The sequence below is a fragment of the Xenopus laevis genome, chromosome 6S, assembly GCF_017654675.1.
Source record: "Xenopus laevis strain J_2021 chromosome 6S, Xenopus_laevis_v10.1, whole genome shotgun sequence".
Taxonomy (NCBI): Eukaryota; Metazoa; Chordata; class Amphibia; order Anura; family Pipidae; genus Xenopus; species Xenopus laevis.
The window spans coordinates 59,581,297-59,600,190 of record NC_054382.1 but is presented as its reverse complement, the minus strand read 5'-3'; the positions used below and the strand labels follow the sequence as shown (position 1 = coordinate 59,600,190).

Sequence of the window (18,894 nt, the reverse complement as noted above, 5' to 3'; positions counted from 1 at the left end):
ATTTCAGTCTCCAACTTGTGTAATATTAAAAATAATGTACTCCCAGTTGTAAAATATGAGGGTATTAAAAGTCACCTTAGAGCTCCATGGCCTATATAAAAGCAATTTTGATATGGACTCCTTTTAATATATGTAAAATGTTTATATTTTACAACAGGCGCAAACCTTATTCCCTATATATTTCAAGGTTAATATTTCTTTTCAAATACAAACACAACTTGTACAATATAAATTGTTGCATAACTCTGATGGCTTATAGCTATATAAAACAGACCTGCATATGTCGTATTTCCAAAAACTGTGGTATAGGATTTTTTATTTTGTATGCAAGATATGTATATTTACACAAGCCTTTCAAAATATATTTCCAAAGGCTCTGAATATAATTAGACAGCATTGACAAAGGAACATTAAGAATTTCAGAAATGGTACTAATAAAACTCTTAAAAAAAAAATTATATTGGTAACAAAGGGTTTAAAAAAAAAAAATGAACAGAAGGCCAGCATTGGTGGCATTCTATTAACAGAAATACCTATAAAAAATTTACAAAATTTCCTGGGAAGATGTTGACCCCAATGCAAAATTATTTTGTATATTATATGCACAACACGGCCTACAACTTTTCCTTGAGGTTCCTATGATGTTTTAGAAAGGCAGTTCACTTGGAGAGGTAGAACAGTGTAACTTGGGATGGGGTAAATAAAGGACTAATGAATTTAGTTCAAAGACTTGTTACATTTTAAGGCCTTCCTGTTGGCTTAGTTGTGACAAAGTTTTCTTGATTCGTAAAGCTGTTAGACGTGCTGCTCCATTGGCATACCAACATTCACGCATTATTTTGGCCATCACACGCAGTGCCTGCCAAAAAGAGATCATTTTATTACTAGGTTCTGTTCTCACCAGACTCAGAATGTGGAAATAAAACATTAACAAAGTCTCAGATAAGTACATTATATTTAGGACTCAAAAGATTTAAGTATTAAGGTTAAAGGGAAATGCTAGGCTAAAAAAATTGTAAATATTGTTGGCACGGAGCAGGTTATTCCACATATTTGCCAGCAGTACCTCAAAAAGATATTTCAGCAAAAGAGTTAAAATAAAAGTTCAAATGAGGGAAATGTTTTAGCAGTAAACATAAGAACACATACTCCAGAAAGCTCCAAATTACAGGAAGGCCTTCTCCCATAGACTCCATTTTATTAAAATAAATAAAAATTTTTAAAAATGATTTCTTTATTCTCTGTAATAATAAAACAGTACATTGTAGTTTATCCCAGCTAAGATATAATTAATCCATATCAGAGGCAAAACAATCCTACTGGCTTTAATTCATGTTTAAATAATTTTTTAGTAGATGGAGATCCAAATTATGGAAAGATCCCTTATCTGGAAAACCTCAGGTCCCAAGCATTCTGGATAAAAGCCATATATTCTGGAAAATACCATACCTGTATTACATAATATAAAACAGAAAGGTAGAGCTCACACCTCCCTCCATAAACTGACAGGAATGGTTTGTGTTCAGATCTTCTATTTCATTCACAAAGAAAATATAATCCCCTAAATGGAAGGTGCCAGAAAGCACCATTTAATCATTTCCTAATGCTGGTAAAAAAAAAAAAGTTGTCATAGCTTTTTGAATTAATATATATATGTGTTTTGGATGATAGCATGCTATTTTATTATTGATGCCGAATACTTACTTCACAACTTTGCCATCTGTTTGGAATGTTCGGTCTTAATTTCTGTTCGCAAACCACTTTTTTCATTTCTTCAACAGATGGGTCAGAAGGTACAAGGTCATAATAAGGTAACTGATAATCTTCATGGATTCCTATTAAAAAATTGAACGTCAATCATTTAAAACAAAACACTCAATCAAAATGTTAACAGTTATGACCTAGGCTACCGTGTACGTTTAATATTACAGAAATACATTTTTAGTAGTTACTGACTACTATTCTTACTTGCAAGTTATATTTAAGTAATTGCACTTATAAGGTAGTGAAAACTACTGTAACTAGCAGCACTTACACTGCTATTGGTGTCTGTAGGTTACCCACCCAGTTAAATTGAATGCACTACAGGGCAGTAATCTCATTCCTCTTGTCTCTAACACATAGCACTTAAAGGAGAACTTAACCTCCCTTCTATATGGAAAGTCCCATCCACTAGCCCCCATTGCTTCCCCCTGTAGATATTTTTTATTATTCAGGCCTTGTTATAAATCAAAACTCAGAGAGAAGGCTATTCAAAATAAGTGAGGTCTTTTATTAGACAAAGAAAAACAATACAAGAATTTTGCTTAGGAAGTTGTCACAATCACACCACAGTGTAGCACTTAAGTGTGACAGAAGGGCTTCCCAAAGACACTCCTCTTACAACAAGCTCTTATACCTTTTACAGGTCATTTACCATAAATAAGAGCAAAGGGTACACGGATATACCATACATGCTGAAAACCCTCCTTCTATATTGGAAGGCATGTACGCTTACTATAGTAAATATTGCAATACCTATTGCACAATTTTATGGTTCCTCGATTCCAACATACACAAACCATAAAATATATGTTTGAGACAGGCTGGGCGTCAGCAGTTAGAGAAATCATGCAGTTTCAGAACTGCAGTTAACCCTTTGACTTCTGTCTGCAGAGTCTTGACATTTTGGTCAACATGCCATTGTATGATTACCTGAGACCACCATCTGCCCCCCTTTCACCTATCTGCCTGGGGTTCAGCCTCTGGGTATCAGGGGGGGTCTTAAGACTTGATATTTTATTTATATTATTAGACCCTGTATACCAGCTGTTACCCGTCTCGGATAGGGTGTTCTTATTATTTTATTGTCACCCCGCTCACTTCCTCCCTGCACAGCCCACTACGAAAGTGTCGCTAAATGTCACACAGACCTCTGCATGCAGCACAGCGGAGCTCCATGATTCCATCTTCGGTAACGTCAAATATGCTCAATAAAGGACCACAGAAAAAAAAATTTTTGTGCATGCGCAGTTGGAGCCAGTTTGCTGTTTGTGCTTACGGTGTATGCACCAGATAGCTGGAGAAATGAAGAAGAGCCGAAGATGGTGCCTGTGAGCTCCACTGCCCTACTCTGCATACATTGGTCTGTGTGACATTCTAATAGTAGTGAGATATGCGGGGTGGAAGTGAGCAGGGAGCCAATGAGGCTAGTGGATGGCACTCTCTCTCTCTCCTTAAGAGGGGGTTTAATTCTCCTTTAAAAACTTTAATGGAGCGATTTTGTATTTATTTATAATAAACAAGATCCTTGAATATCCTGTAAAATATATCCTTACAAACAGTGCGTGAATTTTCCACAATTGGCTGTGGTCATAACTTTTATGGTGTAGTTTTTAATACTATATTACACAAAAAAAGGTATATTATTTTTAAGTTTTAATAATAGTGTGTGGGCAGCCATCGCAGTATTTCAAACAGCTATTGCCCAGTAAATATTGCTCTTTAACCTTGAACCATAATATTGTGATGGGCTATGTGCTCCACCTGACAGAAAATAATGATTTTGTAACAGGACAAAGGGTGTGTATGTGTGTATGTGTGTATAAAAGACAACTGTATCCATTCATTGGCCGATGTAGCCTAGCATGTATCATAAATTATCAAATGGCACATACTACTAGAAAATTGTATTTTAATAAAAAATTGTTTGTTTAGAAGAAGCTGTGTTATTTACATAATGAAACTATGTCTGCATTTTTTTACAAACTCAAACATTCACTGTATAAACTGAAAAATATTTCAAGATTTTGCTTTCCTTTGAATCACTTAACTAATATCTAGTTGTATAATCACTTTCTGAAAACTGTTTCTGAGAACTGCTGCACATCTGTTTTACCTGCAGGCAACCACTTCTGGCACCTATTACATTTCACAATTCTTCTGCATTTCTTGGTTTTTCCTTGGAAACAGCATTTTTTATGTCACCCCTCAAGTTTTCTATTGGATTAAGGTTTGGGGATTGGGATGGCACTTTATAACGTCAATCTTGTTGGTCTGGAACCAACATGTTGCTTGTTGTGGCCCATAGACCCAAAAAGAGAAATCTTGCTTTCATCAGTCCACAAAATGCTGCGCCATTTCCCTTTAGGCCAATCAATGTGTTCTTTGGTAAACTGTAACCACTTCAGCACATCTTTTTCAACAATGGGACTTTGCAGGAGATTCTTGCCCGAAAGCTTGGCTTCACATAGCATAGGCATCTTCTAATTGTATATTTTCTACCAAAAACTGATTGATCAGGTTCGTCATGTCAGACTGCTAATATTCTGAACAAAACTATGTGGCATGAAAAGGCGCCAAAATGAAAATACCCCATGTGATCTTTTTCAGCCACTGCTTTACCTTTCCTAAATCATTCTCCCACTTTTCATTGGATAGCTGTGGCCTAAAAAAAGTTCCCATGGAGTGAAGCATTAGGTGAAATATTACCATTTGACAATTGGACACCGCTATATATTTTTCATAGTTTTTCTTTAACCTTTTCTATATCTATACGATTACCAAATCTTCATCCCTAATTGTATTAACATTTTTCTCATGATCTTAAGTCTAATACAGTACTGCATGCCTATTTTCACCAACCATGACATCTCATCCCACATTCTTCTTCTTGCGGGCCCACATTGACTGTTTACTTGGCCCTCCAGGCTAGGAACTAGATTTTCGGATTTGGTTCTGTGTTTAGTGGTTCCACTTGTTTGGCCACCTCACTTAACAACCAGATCTCAAAGTGTACAGCTATCTCTGTTCTGATAGAATTAAATGTCCCATAAGCTTTCAGTCTTACAATATAAGCCTTTATATAATAATGCAACAGATATCACTTACCTCCTACAAAACATCGCCGTGCGATTTCCCAGAAAACCAGGCCCATTGCATAGATATCAGCACGCTTAAATGATTCAAAATGTTTCATATTAATAGAGTCATCCAGAACTTCTGGTGCCATATATCTGAAACAGAAAAAAATTTGCTTTTCAATCATTTATGTAACAAAAAAATTTTAAGTATAGCCTTGCCTCAAATTCCTGGCATTGCCACTTTTGCAACCGTCTTCCAGTCTCTGACATGACCAGGAGAAATTTTTTCTACTCTTCCTTGCAGAAATATTTTAGCTGTGCAAAAATGAATGGTTTCATTGAATGCTTTTTTATATCCACACACAACATCTAAATGGGTCTGTCATTTCTTATTTTCAGCCATTTCTTGGTGGATTTATTCAAATGTAATCACTGTAATGTTGCAAGGTCCTCAGTCAGATTAAACTTATAGTTCTTACAATTTTCTTAAGAACCATAAGGTACAATTAAGAACTGATAGTTTTTTAGATAGGGTCAGTGACCCCAATTTGAAGGCAGGAAAAAGTCAGAAAAAGTAGTCAAATAATTTAAAAACTTTAAAAAATAAATAAAAATAAAATGAAGGCTAGTTCAAAAGTAATTTACAAATAGCCAGTCTATAACATAATAAGAACTTAAAGGTGAATCAGAATGACAACATTCTGACTTAATTCTTACTGGTTGCAAGACTGTACCTCTACAGGGGGTTGAGTAAGCAAGCAATGACTACCTGTATTCTGTAAGTCTAATAGAATTGTTTTGCCATCAATATGGACTTGTACCATCTCAGGATCAAAGTAAAAGTCACTATTTAGTACTGTAAAGGGAAATATTGAGAATTAAAAAATATATATAATTATTTGCTTAAAATAGACTCTCCGAGATGGTCTTCCTGTAAATGGAAGCTTATTGGATAATGAGTTTTTAGATAAGGGATCTCATTTTAACAACAACTAATCTTAATATATGTACCTCGAGTAGCAGCAAATTAACCAAAACTAATCTTAATATATGTACCTTTTTGTTCCAACTCTGTGATTTGGTGCAATATCTATTGTATCTGTAGCAGAATCATGCCTGACAGCCAGGCCCAGGTCAGCAATACAGCAAGTTCCATTTTTCTTAACCAGTATATTTTTGGACTTTAAATCTCGGTGGGCAATTGCTGGTTTACCTATTAAAAGATCAATTCAAAATTTCAGATTTAAAATGAAAAGTACATATACATAAAAATCCAAAAATGATAACGAGTTTAAATAAAGATACTGTAAATAACTTTTATAATAAGTCTCATACTAAGCAAATGTAGGGGTGATAATATAAAAAAATATATATATAAAAACTACATATGCATTTTGACCAAAAAAAATTCATCTAGATTCATTTGAACATTGTTATTAAAAAAAAAGTAGCCAAAAAGTATGTAGTCTCTGGCAAGTATTTTCTTATTATCATACTCTCTGTAGTTTAACTGTGTGTCAAAGAGTCGTGTTGCTTAAATAATATTTTCAGAAATATCTGTGGAGGACAGCACTTTTTTCCATCTTGTGTCGTCTTTTTTATTTTGCTAGCCAGCACAAACACAAAGATGCACTTCTTTATGTATTTTCATTGTTTCTCATTCATGTCTTACACAATTCTCAGAAATGAAACACATTTTTAACCCCGACATCGCAACAACAGGGTTAATGGTGGAAAATGGCGGTTTGCAGATCTGAAAAGCTAAAGCATCTAAACACTTGTTGTTTCTATTAGGAATTAACATTTTAAGTTTAAAACAGTTTTTACAGACAGACAGATGGGATAGATGGATGTATAGACGGGGAGATGGATGGATGGACAGACAGACAGATAAAGTGATGCATATACAGACAGCTAAAAATGCTTTTTCTAACTCCTAACGTTTTTTTTTAAATGCTACTTAGTAAGTAAGTGAAGTATAGAGTTGGTCTATGATAATTAACATTAAATAGATCATTACCATATGGACTGGTTACTGTTCATTGTTAAATGTATTATTTTGAGAACCGAATTGTAAAATGGAAATAAAAACAATATAAAAAAATCAAAGTTAATAAAATAAAGCTAAGGTTAAACAATTGAACTTGTCAGTAACATGCTATTAAAATCATTTTGGGTAAGTATACACAAACATATTCTTGAGCATTCATAAGTTTGAGCATTCAAGAATGTAACACACATTACATATCTTCTGTATACATTATGTATCTCACGTTCATTTACTTCTAGTGTACAAAACGGGATATTTTTTTTTCTGGGCGTTCTGTGCCAGCTATACAGTATTTCTTGGGACACTGTCTGTTTGACCAACTGTTTGCAGCTCCCCATTCAAGATTTTCAGGCTATCCCTTGCTATTTCAAATAAGTGGTTGTCTACACTGTACTCATATATTGGTTTGGCAACCCAATCTTTTTTGTATTTTGGGAATACAATATTAAATCTCTTCTCTCCCTGACAAAGAGTGGATTTTTCAGGAAATCGGATGGTGGCTTGGGGTCGGTTTACATTCCTGTTGTATTATATGATAGCCAATTCTTTGCGGGCGTGCATTACATCCATTTTGAAGGTTATCCTTTTCAGGCAATATTTGAGAACCTTACTGTAAAAATTCTCAAGATGTCCAGTATGGCAAAACTTTTCAATTTGTTTCATGTTTTAAAGCAATTTACGATCATTGATGACATTTGAGAAGGTGTTGTGTGCAGGATGTGCAGTAGTAATCTAAGTGGTATCGCTTTGCTGTTCCCTATTCATTGTTCCTGGAGAAATTAATGAACATTTGCTACATGATTAATGACTGATTTCCATTTAGCTCACAGGTTTGGGCAGTCTACCACAAATGGTTACAGACAGAAGGTGTCCACTTAGCAATATCTCTGTATTGTGATTTACTACTGGCTGCCAACCAACAACTTTTACATACATGCCACACGTCAAATTGGTGGTCTGTGTGTTTGTACTTTGTTGATATCTGTTTTCTGACAATCAGTAGCAACGATTGTAACATTAAACTTATTGGCCAAAAGGTTGTCTAAGCATACTTGAAAGGCTTCTAATTCCATACCAGGTGAGCTTTTACCAAGGCTACTATTTTTGCTCATTACCTACATAAAGGAGGAAATACAATATTTGGCTGAATGGCCCAGGCTGTCGAACTTCTGTCTCCTGCAATTACCACATCACTTAAATTCTAGCTCCTCTATATTGTTTTCTTTTTCAAGCTTCCAATGGAAATCAATAGCTGGGAAAAGATAGCTACGCTGATATGAATAAAAAGTTGTATGGGAAATGATATTTATTCCAAAGATTTTAAACATTTCCTGTGCCTTTGTAAATGGAGACTCACTCATCAAAATTGAGGAGGCCAGCATGAGATTGCCAATAGAAATATTATTACAGACAGGTTGGCTTTTCCACACTAAGGCTTTATGTCCATCCATACGGGTAAGTGTTACTATAAGCATGCTGCCTTCCAGTCTCTTTAGCATGTCAACAACTGAGGCTTGACAAAATACATTACCCTCAACAAGGCATTCCTCAAACACTATATATTTCTTCTGGCTAACCTAGTCAATTTGATTAAAAGAGTGCTGTATTTAAGAAAAGAGTCCAATGACACTCTAGTCTGCATGGGTCATAGGTGTAATCTTTTGGATTATCGATGGAAGGGCTGTCCAACTGGCGGCCCGCGGGTGGCCCTCCACATGACAGTCTGCCTGCTGTGTCTTCTTACCATGTGTAAATTTTAAAAGGTATCACTACAGAGATTAACTGGCCCCTGCATTGTTTAAACCACAAATTCAGACTGTAATCTCCTGTATTGTTCACTTGTAACACCTCTATTGTTCACAACCTAAAGCCCTGTACTGTTCACACCTGGGACCCAGACTAAAAAATGCCCACATTGTTCACCTTCTCACACCTTGTACAAAATGCTAATGTGGCACCAGCGCTGTGTCACTGTATGTAGTACATCTTAGAGTGGTCCTGATCAGTGGAAACTGTCTCCTGCCCTGTTCTGCATTCCCTATGCTCACTGTTTGTGCCATACTCTGTCTGCTCTATTCTTCTTAGGTTTGCCATACTCTGCCTTCACTATGCTCCCTGTGTGTGCCCTACTCTGCCTGTGAAACATAAGCCTGGTATTTGTTCTGGGGGTTTGTTAGCATTTGGAAATTATTGTTAGGGGTCCCTAAGGTGTTTAGTCATGTGCTGGGGGAGCTGTGTTATCCACAGGGGAGGAGACATATGGATTTTAAAGGAACAGTTCAATGTAAAAATAAGAACCATAAGACCAAATGATTGGTGCTCACTGCACGGATATCATTTTTCACTCATACGTGAAAAAAAATTCATATCAAAAGAATAGTTCAGTATAAAATAAAAACTGGGTAAATAGATAGGTTATTCAAAATAAAAAAAAAATCTAATATATTTAGTTAGCCACAAATGTAATGTATAAAGGCTGGATATCTAACAAAATAGAACAGAACATGACATCCTGCTTTGTAGCTCTCTAACTCTGAGTGAAAACCAAGAGAGCTGAAAAGCAGGAAGTAGTGTTCTGGCTATTATGTCAGACATCCAGTCATTCTAGCCTTTATACATTATATTTTTGGCTAACTATATTAGAAACATTTTTTATTTTTACAGCCAATTTACCCAGTTTTTATTTTTATACTGAACTGTTCCTTTAATATGACTTTGCTTTTTCAGATATCCCTGCAGCGAGCACCAATCATTTGGTCTTTGGGTGTGCTACCACAATTAATGTGTACATGGTCTTGTGGTTTAAAGTGTGTGTGGTTTAAAGTGTGTGTGGTTTAAAGTGTGTGTGGTTTAAAGTGTGTGTGGTTTAACGCGGGTGTGGTTTAACGCGGGTGTGGTCTAAAGTGGGTGTGGTCTAAAGTGGGTGTGGTCTAAAGTGGGTGTGGTCTAAAACAGGGAGCGGTCAACACTGGCTTCCATTATCACCCTCAACCATGAAGGCCAGAAAAATTGCGGGCCTCGGTACCACAGAAGTTGGACAGCACTGATCTATGGTATGGAAAGAGTTAAAATTTTCACTATCATCTCTCAAAGAAGACCGAGGAAGAACAGGTGATAATAATCTACGTGGGGTGGGGTTTTTTGGCTTTTTCAACGGTTGAATTCTCCTTTAAACAGTCTATAATTGGATGTTTTCTTCCCTTCCAAAATTTTAAAGCCATTGCATCCAAATCATTGCTAAATTGTCCAGATTGACCAAGCCAATTTTTGATGGTATGTACATTTTTAGGGAATGGATGCAATGTAACATCAAGGAATATAGATTTCTGTCCTGTTTTGTGATAACATGCCTTTACTATAAAGCTTGGCATGGTTGATTAACCCTAAAGTGATAAACAGATGGTTATATTTGGTGCAAACTGAATAATTGAGTATAGAATTGTATAGGTTTAAATAAGAATGAATCCCCAAGAAAAATATAACTGCATGGAGTTAACTATTTTTAGATTTGGTTAGTGTGTAACTGCCTATCCAAGTATACAGATGTGTGTGCTTCAACCACCTCATATAAGTTCTTTTCGGTCAGAGTGCAAAGCAGCGTACAGGCCCTTGCCATGGGCCAAATATATAGCAGAAGAGAAAAACTGCAGCACCTCTTGTATGCAAAATGTGAGAATTTATTACAATTGGTCAGTAACAGGCGTGTAACTGCCTATGACCAAGCTCATAACTCCCTGGGCTGCTGTTGATTTGCTCAGAGTTCATTGTAAAACATTTACCAGAAATTTGGGCTACTTTGGGCTTATTCTGAGAACCAGATCTTCATTACTAGACTAAACACTTGTAGTGAATCACATTGCACTTGCCTGTGTAAATACAACATGATAAGGAAGAGTAGGCTGTGTTTAGTCCTGCACTCCCCTCCAGTGAAATACATGCAGGAGAAAGCAGGGGTGTAAGGGGTCTTACAGGGGTTATTCACCATTGAGTAAACTTTTAGTATGTTGTAGTGTGATATTGTGAGACAATATGCAATTGTTTTTTTTAGTCATTATTTGTGGTTTTTGAGTTATTAAGCTTTTTATTCAGCAGCAGTTTGCAATTTCAGCTATCTGGTTGCTAAGGTCAAAATTACCCTTGCAAATATACATTGTTTTGAATGAATGACTGGAATATGACTAGGAGAGGGCCTGAATAGATAAACTGAGCAAAACAACGTAGCAAAATACATTTGTTGCCTTACAGGCATTTATTTTTTAGGTTGTGCCAGCAAACACAGAATGAAGAGAGTCAGAAGGCACATAATTCATGAAAAAAAGATACAATGAAGGCCAATTAGACATTCTGAAACATATCAAAAGTTAACTTAAAGATGAACCACCCCTTTTAGAAAGCTATAAGATGTGCCAATTGTTGGTTATGCTTTAGTTCTCCTTTAAAATGCATTTTGTAAATGTTTATGTGAGATACTTTGTATGTCACAGAATGTAATGTTCTTAGCTATTTGACAGGTGGTTTTGTTCTTGAAAAAAGAGACAGGCTGTGAAAAAAAAAAATCATGTCTTTAAACTGTAAATCAGTCAACGACTTTAAAAAAAGAGTTTGTTCAAAAGTTGTTTGTTCAAAGAGTGTCTACAGATTATAATGCATGTAATGCATAGTTAACATATAACTTAATGGAAATTTATACAATTTAAATCCAAGGACTGGTTAAGATTATAATGTAATACTGAATTAATTTTAGTATGTGAAAACATAGTAACATAGTAAGTTAGGTTGAAAAAAGACACATGTCCATCAAGTTCAACCTTCAAACTCTATTTTAACCTGCCTAACTACTAGCTGATCCAGTATAAGGAAAATAAAATTAAAGAATATCTTGATCTGATGGATGATTGAGAAGGAAAAATAAATTATAATTTCATACATCTATTGAAGAGCCTCAGCAGTAGAAAATTGTGCTCATACAAATACAGGAACACAGCAGCACACCTGCCAAATGAATCAATGTGCACGTTTAAATTTTACAGAGGAAGAATTTATTTTAACTTCATACGGGTTGCCATGGCAGTACTATCAAGAGCAACTTTTATTGGACATATGAAGAAAGGGGCAGGCAGCTGTGGGATCACCTATGAAGTTAACTTAGAGGGAGTCATTTCAGTGTTGCGGAAAAATTTCTCGACTGGGCATGCACGAAGTTAACTAAAAAGCTTAGTGCGTATGACCTAGTGTCTGGGACATGAAGACAAAAAAAACTGAAGTGGCTCTACATTGACAGAGGTACGGGGGTATTTGGAGAGGGATCTAGTTTCGTAAAATGTTTTGTGGTCATTGAGATCGCTCATTATACATAACTTGCCTATAGGTTGTTCATTAAAAAAAAACTTGTCCTTTAATAAATTTAGAAACAACAATCCTGTAATGGTATTAAAAGATGTAACATTTGTTTGTTGTAACATACCTTGTGTTCCAACTATCTCCATATGAAGATGAGCTAAACCACTAGCAGTGGATAAAGAAAGCTTCAACATTCCTTCTACGTTCACTGTATACCGATTTAGGTAATCAAATAGTGATCCATGTTCATGATAATCAGAAACCAACCAAAGCTGAGTCCATGTGCCATTATCTGTATTAAAAGAAAAAAACAGGAATTGTGTGAAATTTGTCTAATTCCTATTTCTTGTCCCCCTTTATTTTTATGGAAGATAGAGACATCTGAGGCAAATTTTATAGAAATTGTTCAGACAAAAATACAAGCAAAAATCTGCTTTCATAAGCTTTAGGTCTTTTGAAACATGTAAGCAAAGTGGTACTAAAGTACTAAAATATGTCTTTTTTTGCACTGGAAGTAGAATCTTGTACATAAGCGTTTCTTCATGCAGTTCCTTGTGGTGGATCTGCATTCCAGAAACTGACTGTTTTTTAAACTCACTTTGTCGCAGGTAAGTGCCAAAATTCAGGTGGAAGAATTCCCTGAGGCAGAGTAGAACCACATTGAAAAGTACAGGTTGTGTTTCTTTCTCCAGTGGAAAAACAAATGAAAGATGCACCGCAGGAAACACATCAAGAGCGTCTGGGTGCATGAGGCCTTACACGCCTGTAAAGAGACCGACCAGCTAAACAGCCTGTATAACATATGTTATGGTGCTGCTTCGCAAATCATGCATTGTTAGCCAAACAGAATGATCTGTGTTAAGGTGGCCATACATGGGCTGAAAAAACCTGTTGACAAAGTCGTCAGCTTGTTGCCTAGTGTATGGGGCCCTCAGATGGCCTTCCGTGATCAATATGTCGATCAGGCAGGCTTAATTCCTGTCGGGTCAGGAGCACATTGGTTTGTTGATGTGACCCTTGATCCCACCGCTGCATTACCAGTTGTGTGATCCAATAGGATCAGTCCGATATAGCTCGGCTCAATGTGAGATCCACTCATTTGCTGAGCTTGCAAAGTGAAAAGCAACCTTTAGGAAAAAAGACAACTTGTGGATGTGCAGTAGGGCTTGCTCCTTTCTTACAGACTTATGCTCTCCCTGCTGCTTATGTCTGCATCTACCCTGAAGCAGAACTGGGTAAGTGGTTTGTTTTAATTGAAAACAGAGCAATTTTTTAAAATTCATCACAATTAGAAAAGTTTGCAAAACTCTACCACTGCTGTAAAAGGTTAACATGCCATTTAAAGGATGAAAAAAGGTAAACAACGTCATAAGCAATGGCTTAGTAGCGTGCATAATCCTGGTTGATATGTATTAAGAAAACACAAAACTTGAAGTCTGCAAGCTCTGACTAAGTGTCTGTGAAGCCCCTTCTTCTTACTGACCAGACAAAGAGAAACAGAAGAAAACACAAGCTGCAGCCGTTAGACAGCTTGTCAGAGGTCTGAACTTAGAGAAACCAACAATTAAGGTTTTCACGGATTAATATATTGACAATAAATCTTTACCAAAAGCATGCACAGTGAAGCAAGTACCAGACCAGACTACAAATTTAGACTGTAAGGCCTACGGGGTAGGGTCCTCTAGCCTTTTGTTTCCTTGACACTGAGCACTTAATCTGTATTGTAATTATATATTTATGTGAATTGTATTTCTAATAATGCACTTACTGTTACTTTTTATTCCAATGACCCCTTGGTTGTTACTACTAATTTATTGTTTTGCTATACAGTGCTTTGCCCTTAAGGAGCACTTTGCAAATAAAAATATACATACATACATACATATACATAAATACAATATCCAATTCATGCGTAGATGGAGCACCAAGATGGCCAAAAATCGATTAAAAACTTAGATTTTTATTTCATCATATTAAAACAATCGACAAACAGCATGCCCTTGTAATCCCCTGGGTCATGTGCTCAACGCGTTTCGTGACAGCTCGTCACTTCCGTACCTTGGAACGGGAAATGAAACGAGAAATACGCCTATGGTGGGATATTAGCTCACTTGAGAATTATATTAAATGTGAGCGGATACCCCGCGGTTTAAGGATTAAGAAATATCCTACCTTTTCAGAGGTGCCGGCTGAATTCATTACGGCCTGGAATGCTGCACTTACAGACTGTTCTAACAAATTAATGGATCTCATTATTTCATTTAATAAACAACAGCTGGTGAAGGTGCAGAAAGAAGTAACTGAGAGCCAAGTATTGTTACAATCAAAGAAATGCGCAGGTTTTGACAAAAGTTTATTGGATACACTGAATAGACAGATGCAACAATTTGAGTATATGGTTAAGACTAACAAGAGGGACAAATTTCAACGAGATAAACGTGACTACGATAGTGGACAGGTGTATGTTTGGAGATCCAATAGTGTGCCCATGCGCTCCCCACATGGGGGAGGGGGACAGAATTCTATGCTCTCCGGCTCAGGACCTCGCTCAATACTTAAGAGGGACCGAGTGGTGCAGTTCGTGGGACACGAAAGCGAGATGCGGGGCATCCGTACACCTTCCCTTTCTCCTTCTTCTCCTTTTTTAAGGTCGGACCCGGAGGCCATGGACAACGACCGGATGGCGAGGCCGCAGTTATACAATCCAAGGTATCAGTCGACTCCGAGGATGGATCCTATGAAGACCCGCAGCTTTGGAAGGGGCAGAGGAGGAGGCGGAGGGGCGGACGGAGATACAGATCCATACCCCCAACAATGGTACTCGGGGAAAGGAGCACGCACCAAGCAGCGGTGAGTGGGCTACCCGACGGGGTCTCGTTTGGGACCGACGGGCAGATAACATCGGCTCCATTGGATGAGAGGGGTAAGCCTATTTTTGATAATATAATTAATCTGTCATCTAAGACTTTGACTTCGGATGAACTGTCAGTACTATCTAAGGGGCTTAACTTTATCCCCGATCTAAATTGCGATGATTTTTCTTTGATACTGGACTTGAATAGGTTTATACGGAACCTTACCCTGAAAAGACATTTTGCCCAAGAGGATACCGCCAGGGAGGACAATGATGATGTGACTCTGTCAGGGGCTGATACGCTGACACCTTCAGTTTTAACTGAATCGATGATTTCTTTACAGGATGGGGACTATAGAGTGGGACAGGGGGGTGATATTCATGATTTTGGTGATTTATGCACATTAAATGTCCTAAATGATTTATTGAATGAAAACATTGATGATGCAGATTTGGCAGTGAGACATTCAGGGATGACGAGAAAGTCAGACTTCTATCCAGTTAATTCTAAGAGCCCACAAATATCTATATTTCAGAAATTGGTCCAATCGGACATTGAAAAGATGGTAGGTACCGTTAAGGGCACAAGATGTAAGAATTTGACAATAAGAGAATTTAAAGCACTACGGGGATTGAGTAAAGATAAAAGCATTGTTATCAAGCAGGCAGATAAGGGGGGGTCTGTTGTGGTTTTGGATGTGGGAACATATGAGAATGAGATTTTACGTCAGCTTAATGACACCGATACATATTCACGTATACAATCAGACCCCACAAAAAAGTTCATGAACCAATTGGATTCGATTCTACTTGAAGGGTATGATAATGGGGTACTGTCTAAAAGAGAATGGGAAGGCCTTGGGTGCAAGTCCCCTATTATTCCCGTCTTTCATGTACTACCCAAGGTACACAAGTCCTTGACGGAGGTTAAGGGCCGGCCCATTGTGGCAGGTATTGGTTCCCTAGGTTCTAATTTGTCAACTTATGTTGATGGATTATTACGACCTTTGGTTGAACAACTTCCAACCTATCTAAGGGATACCACGATGTGTATCGATAAGATACAAGGTACGGTTTGGCGTCCGGGATATAGATGGTTTTCCATGGACGTTGTGGCCCTCTATTCTTCCATCAACCATCAGTTGGGGATTGAGGCTATAAGTTTTTGGCTACAGAGAGAACGGGTTTTTCCAAGAGAACAGTCGGAGTTTTTATTAGATTCTATCAATTTTCTTCTTAGGACAAACTATTTTCTTTTTGATGGACGTTTCTATTTACAGAAATGCGGGGCGGCGATGGGGGCGTCGTTCGCCCCCACATATGCCAACCTTTTTATGGGGTGGTTTGAACTACTCCATATTTTCGTCCCTGAGAACCCCTTTAAAGGACAATTAATCCGGTTTTTTCGCTACATTGATGATTGCATTGGCATATGGGATGGGGATGTAGATTCCTTAAATAAGTTTGTTGGATATTGTAATGAGAAGGTACAGGGATTGACATTTACTATGGATACACACGAAACTCAGATTCCTTTCCTTGACGTGATGTTTTATGTAAAGGAGGGTAAGATCGTCACTGATCTCTATAGAAAGCCTATCACACGGAACACTTTGTTACATTCAAGTAGTGCCCACCCCTCCAATTGCTTGAGGGGTATACCGGTGGGACAGTTCATACGCCTTAGAAGGATATGCTCTACATGGGAAACCTTTAATAGTCAGTCTATGCAACTTTGGGATCGGTTCCTTGAGAGAGGATATGATAATGAGGACATTAGGTCAGCCTATGAGAAGGCGGTGTCGATGGATAGAAAAATATTGCTACAAGGGAGTAACCATAGAGGGAAAGATAGGGGATTACAGAATAGACCCCTGAGATACTGTACTACTTTTGGTAAGGGAACAGGAGCAGTAACAAGGAGTATCAAGAAACACTGGGGGATTCTCATGCAAGATCAGGTGCTGGCAAAAGTCTTGGATGCCCGTCCATCGTTTGTATATAAGAAAAGCAGAAACATAGCGTCCTGGGTTTCGAAGAGCTTATATAGCTCCAAGGAGACGGTGGACAACAGCGTTTGGCTGAGGTACAAGGGTAACTATGGCTGTGGCAGGACCAGGTGTAAGGCATGTTCGTTTATACAGGTGTCTAAGGAATTTTCAGCTACGTACACGGGTAGGAGGTATACTATTGGAAGATATTTTAATTGCTTGTCGACGGGAGTGATCTATTTGATAAATTGCAAGTGTGGTGCCCAATACGTAGGCAAAACTATAAGAAAAGTGGGCACACGATTCCTAGAACACCTATCAGCGGTTAATAGAGGGGATTATAGATCAGCAGTAGCGAAGCATATTTTGGAGAAACATGATGGGAAGATCGGGATATCCTTTCAGGTTATAGATAACATTAAACTGGGAGTAAGAGGAGGGGATCTAGATAGGAAACTATTGTGCAAGGAAGCATATTGGATTTATCAGTTAAAGACTTCGGAGACCCTTGGGGGAATGAATAGGGAATGGGAATTATCTTGTTTTTATTAAATTAAATTAAATTAAATTAATTAAATTATAGTAAATTATATATGTACTCATGTTCTATTAAATCATTTCAATTTAATTATTCCTTTTCTAATTGATGAATTTAATGTAGATTATCCCTGTGGTTTCTATATATAAGTACTCCCGCATTTTGCTACATTTGATGTTTAGGGAGTTTTTGTTTCATTAATGTTACAATTTTTGTGGCAGTTTCTGAGTGATCAGATAATAGTAATAACATAGTATCTTTACATGTTCAGTGAGCTTTATTCTTCTTTTTTCCTTTTTTTTTTTGTTTCTTTATCAGTTATGTTTTTAATTGTATATATGTTTTAGGTATTGATTTTGTATAGACATTGTTGGGCTATGGATTACCTGTTGTCAATTGTGGGAGGGTGTTATAAACATACAACACCTACCTGGGTTGGTTGATTTTTTCACCCAGGTGTGCTGTGGAGTTCACGTTCCCTTTATAAATTGGTGTGGGTGTGTGCAGGGGTTAGCTCCTGAGGAAGTGACGAGCTGTCACGAAACGCGTTGAGCACATGACCCAGGGGATTACAAGGGCATGCTGTTTGTCGATTGTTTTAATATGATGAAATAAAAATCTAAGTTTTTAATCGATTTTTGGCCATCTTGGTGCTCCATCTACGCATGAATTGGATATTATACTTTCACCGATGGGACCTCGGTCGGATGTGCAGCACAAGCTGAGCCAGTGATCGGTGAGTGCTCCCACTACTTACCTTGTTTTGGACATATACATAAATACAGACTGGAATTTACTGTGCATGCTACTACCTGGCAATGGTGACCCAGAAGCAAGAAACCAAAATTGATGGTGGTTGCAAATCCAGTGTCAGTACAGGGTGACCCAGGGACTAATCAAAGAAGGCACCAATTTAATTCAAGTGACCAAGGGCAATCAGTTAAAATCTTGGGATGGGGGTTTCATTTTCCTTTAATTATCCAGACAAAATCTGAAGGGTAGACTCCAATAACAGCAGATCTACAGATTGTTATTAGAAAGTAGATGGAATGCTAAACTGTGGCTACTTATAGGCATCTTAAGTTATCACTGCTACTAATTTTCTTTAACAAAAAAAAACCTGTTTGTAGTGATGCTAAAAAAAAAAAGAAAAATTTCAAATTATCTGTAAGAAATTAATTTGCCCCTATGAGCAGGGTATTCTGATCCCATTTTTATTCTGTAACCTATTTTGTAAATATTTTAAGACCACTGATATAAAGTACTGTGACACTTGCTGG

General features: G+C 37.3%; 1 protein-coding gene across 1 annotated transcript in view; it reads right to left on the bottom strand.

Moving 5' to 3' along the window:
• Positions 1–288: 288 nt before the first annotated feature.
• The window catches only part of tgfbr1.S (transforming growth factor beta receptor I S homeolog), an 80,689-nt gene continuing 62,083 nt past the window's right edge, over positions 289–18,894 (bottom strand). The window contains 5 exon segments of the mRNA NM_001090615.1: positions 289–859; positions 1,705–1,835; positions 4,870–4,994; positions 5,898–6,054; positions 12,356–12,523. Coding sequence (NP_001084084.1) covers positions 734–859; positions 1,705–1,835; positions 4,870–4,994; positions 5,898–6,054; positions 12,356–12,523 — 707 coding nt within the window. The 3' untranslated portion in view covers positions 289–733.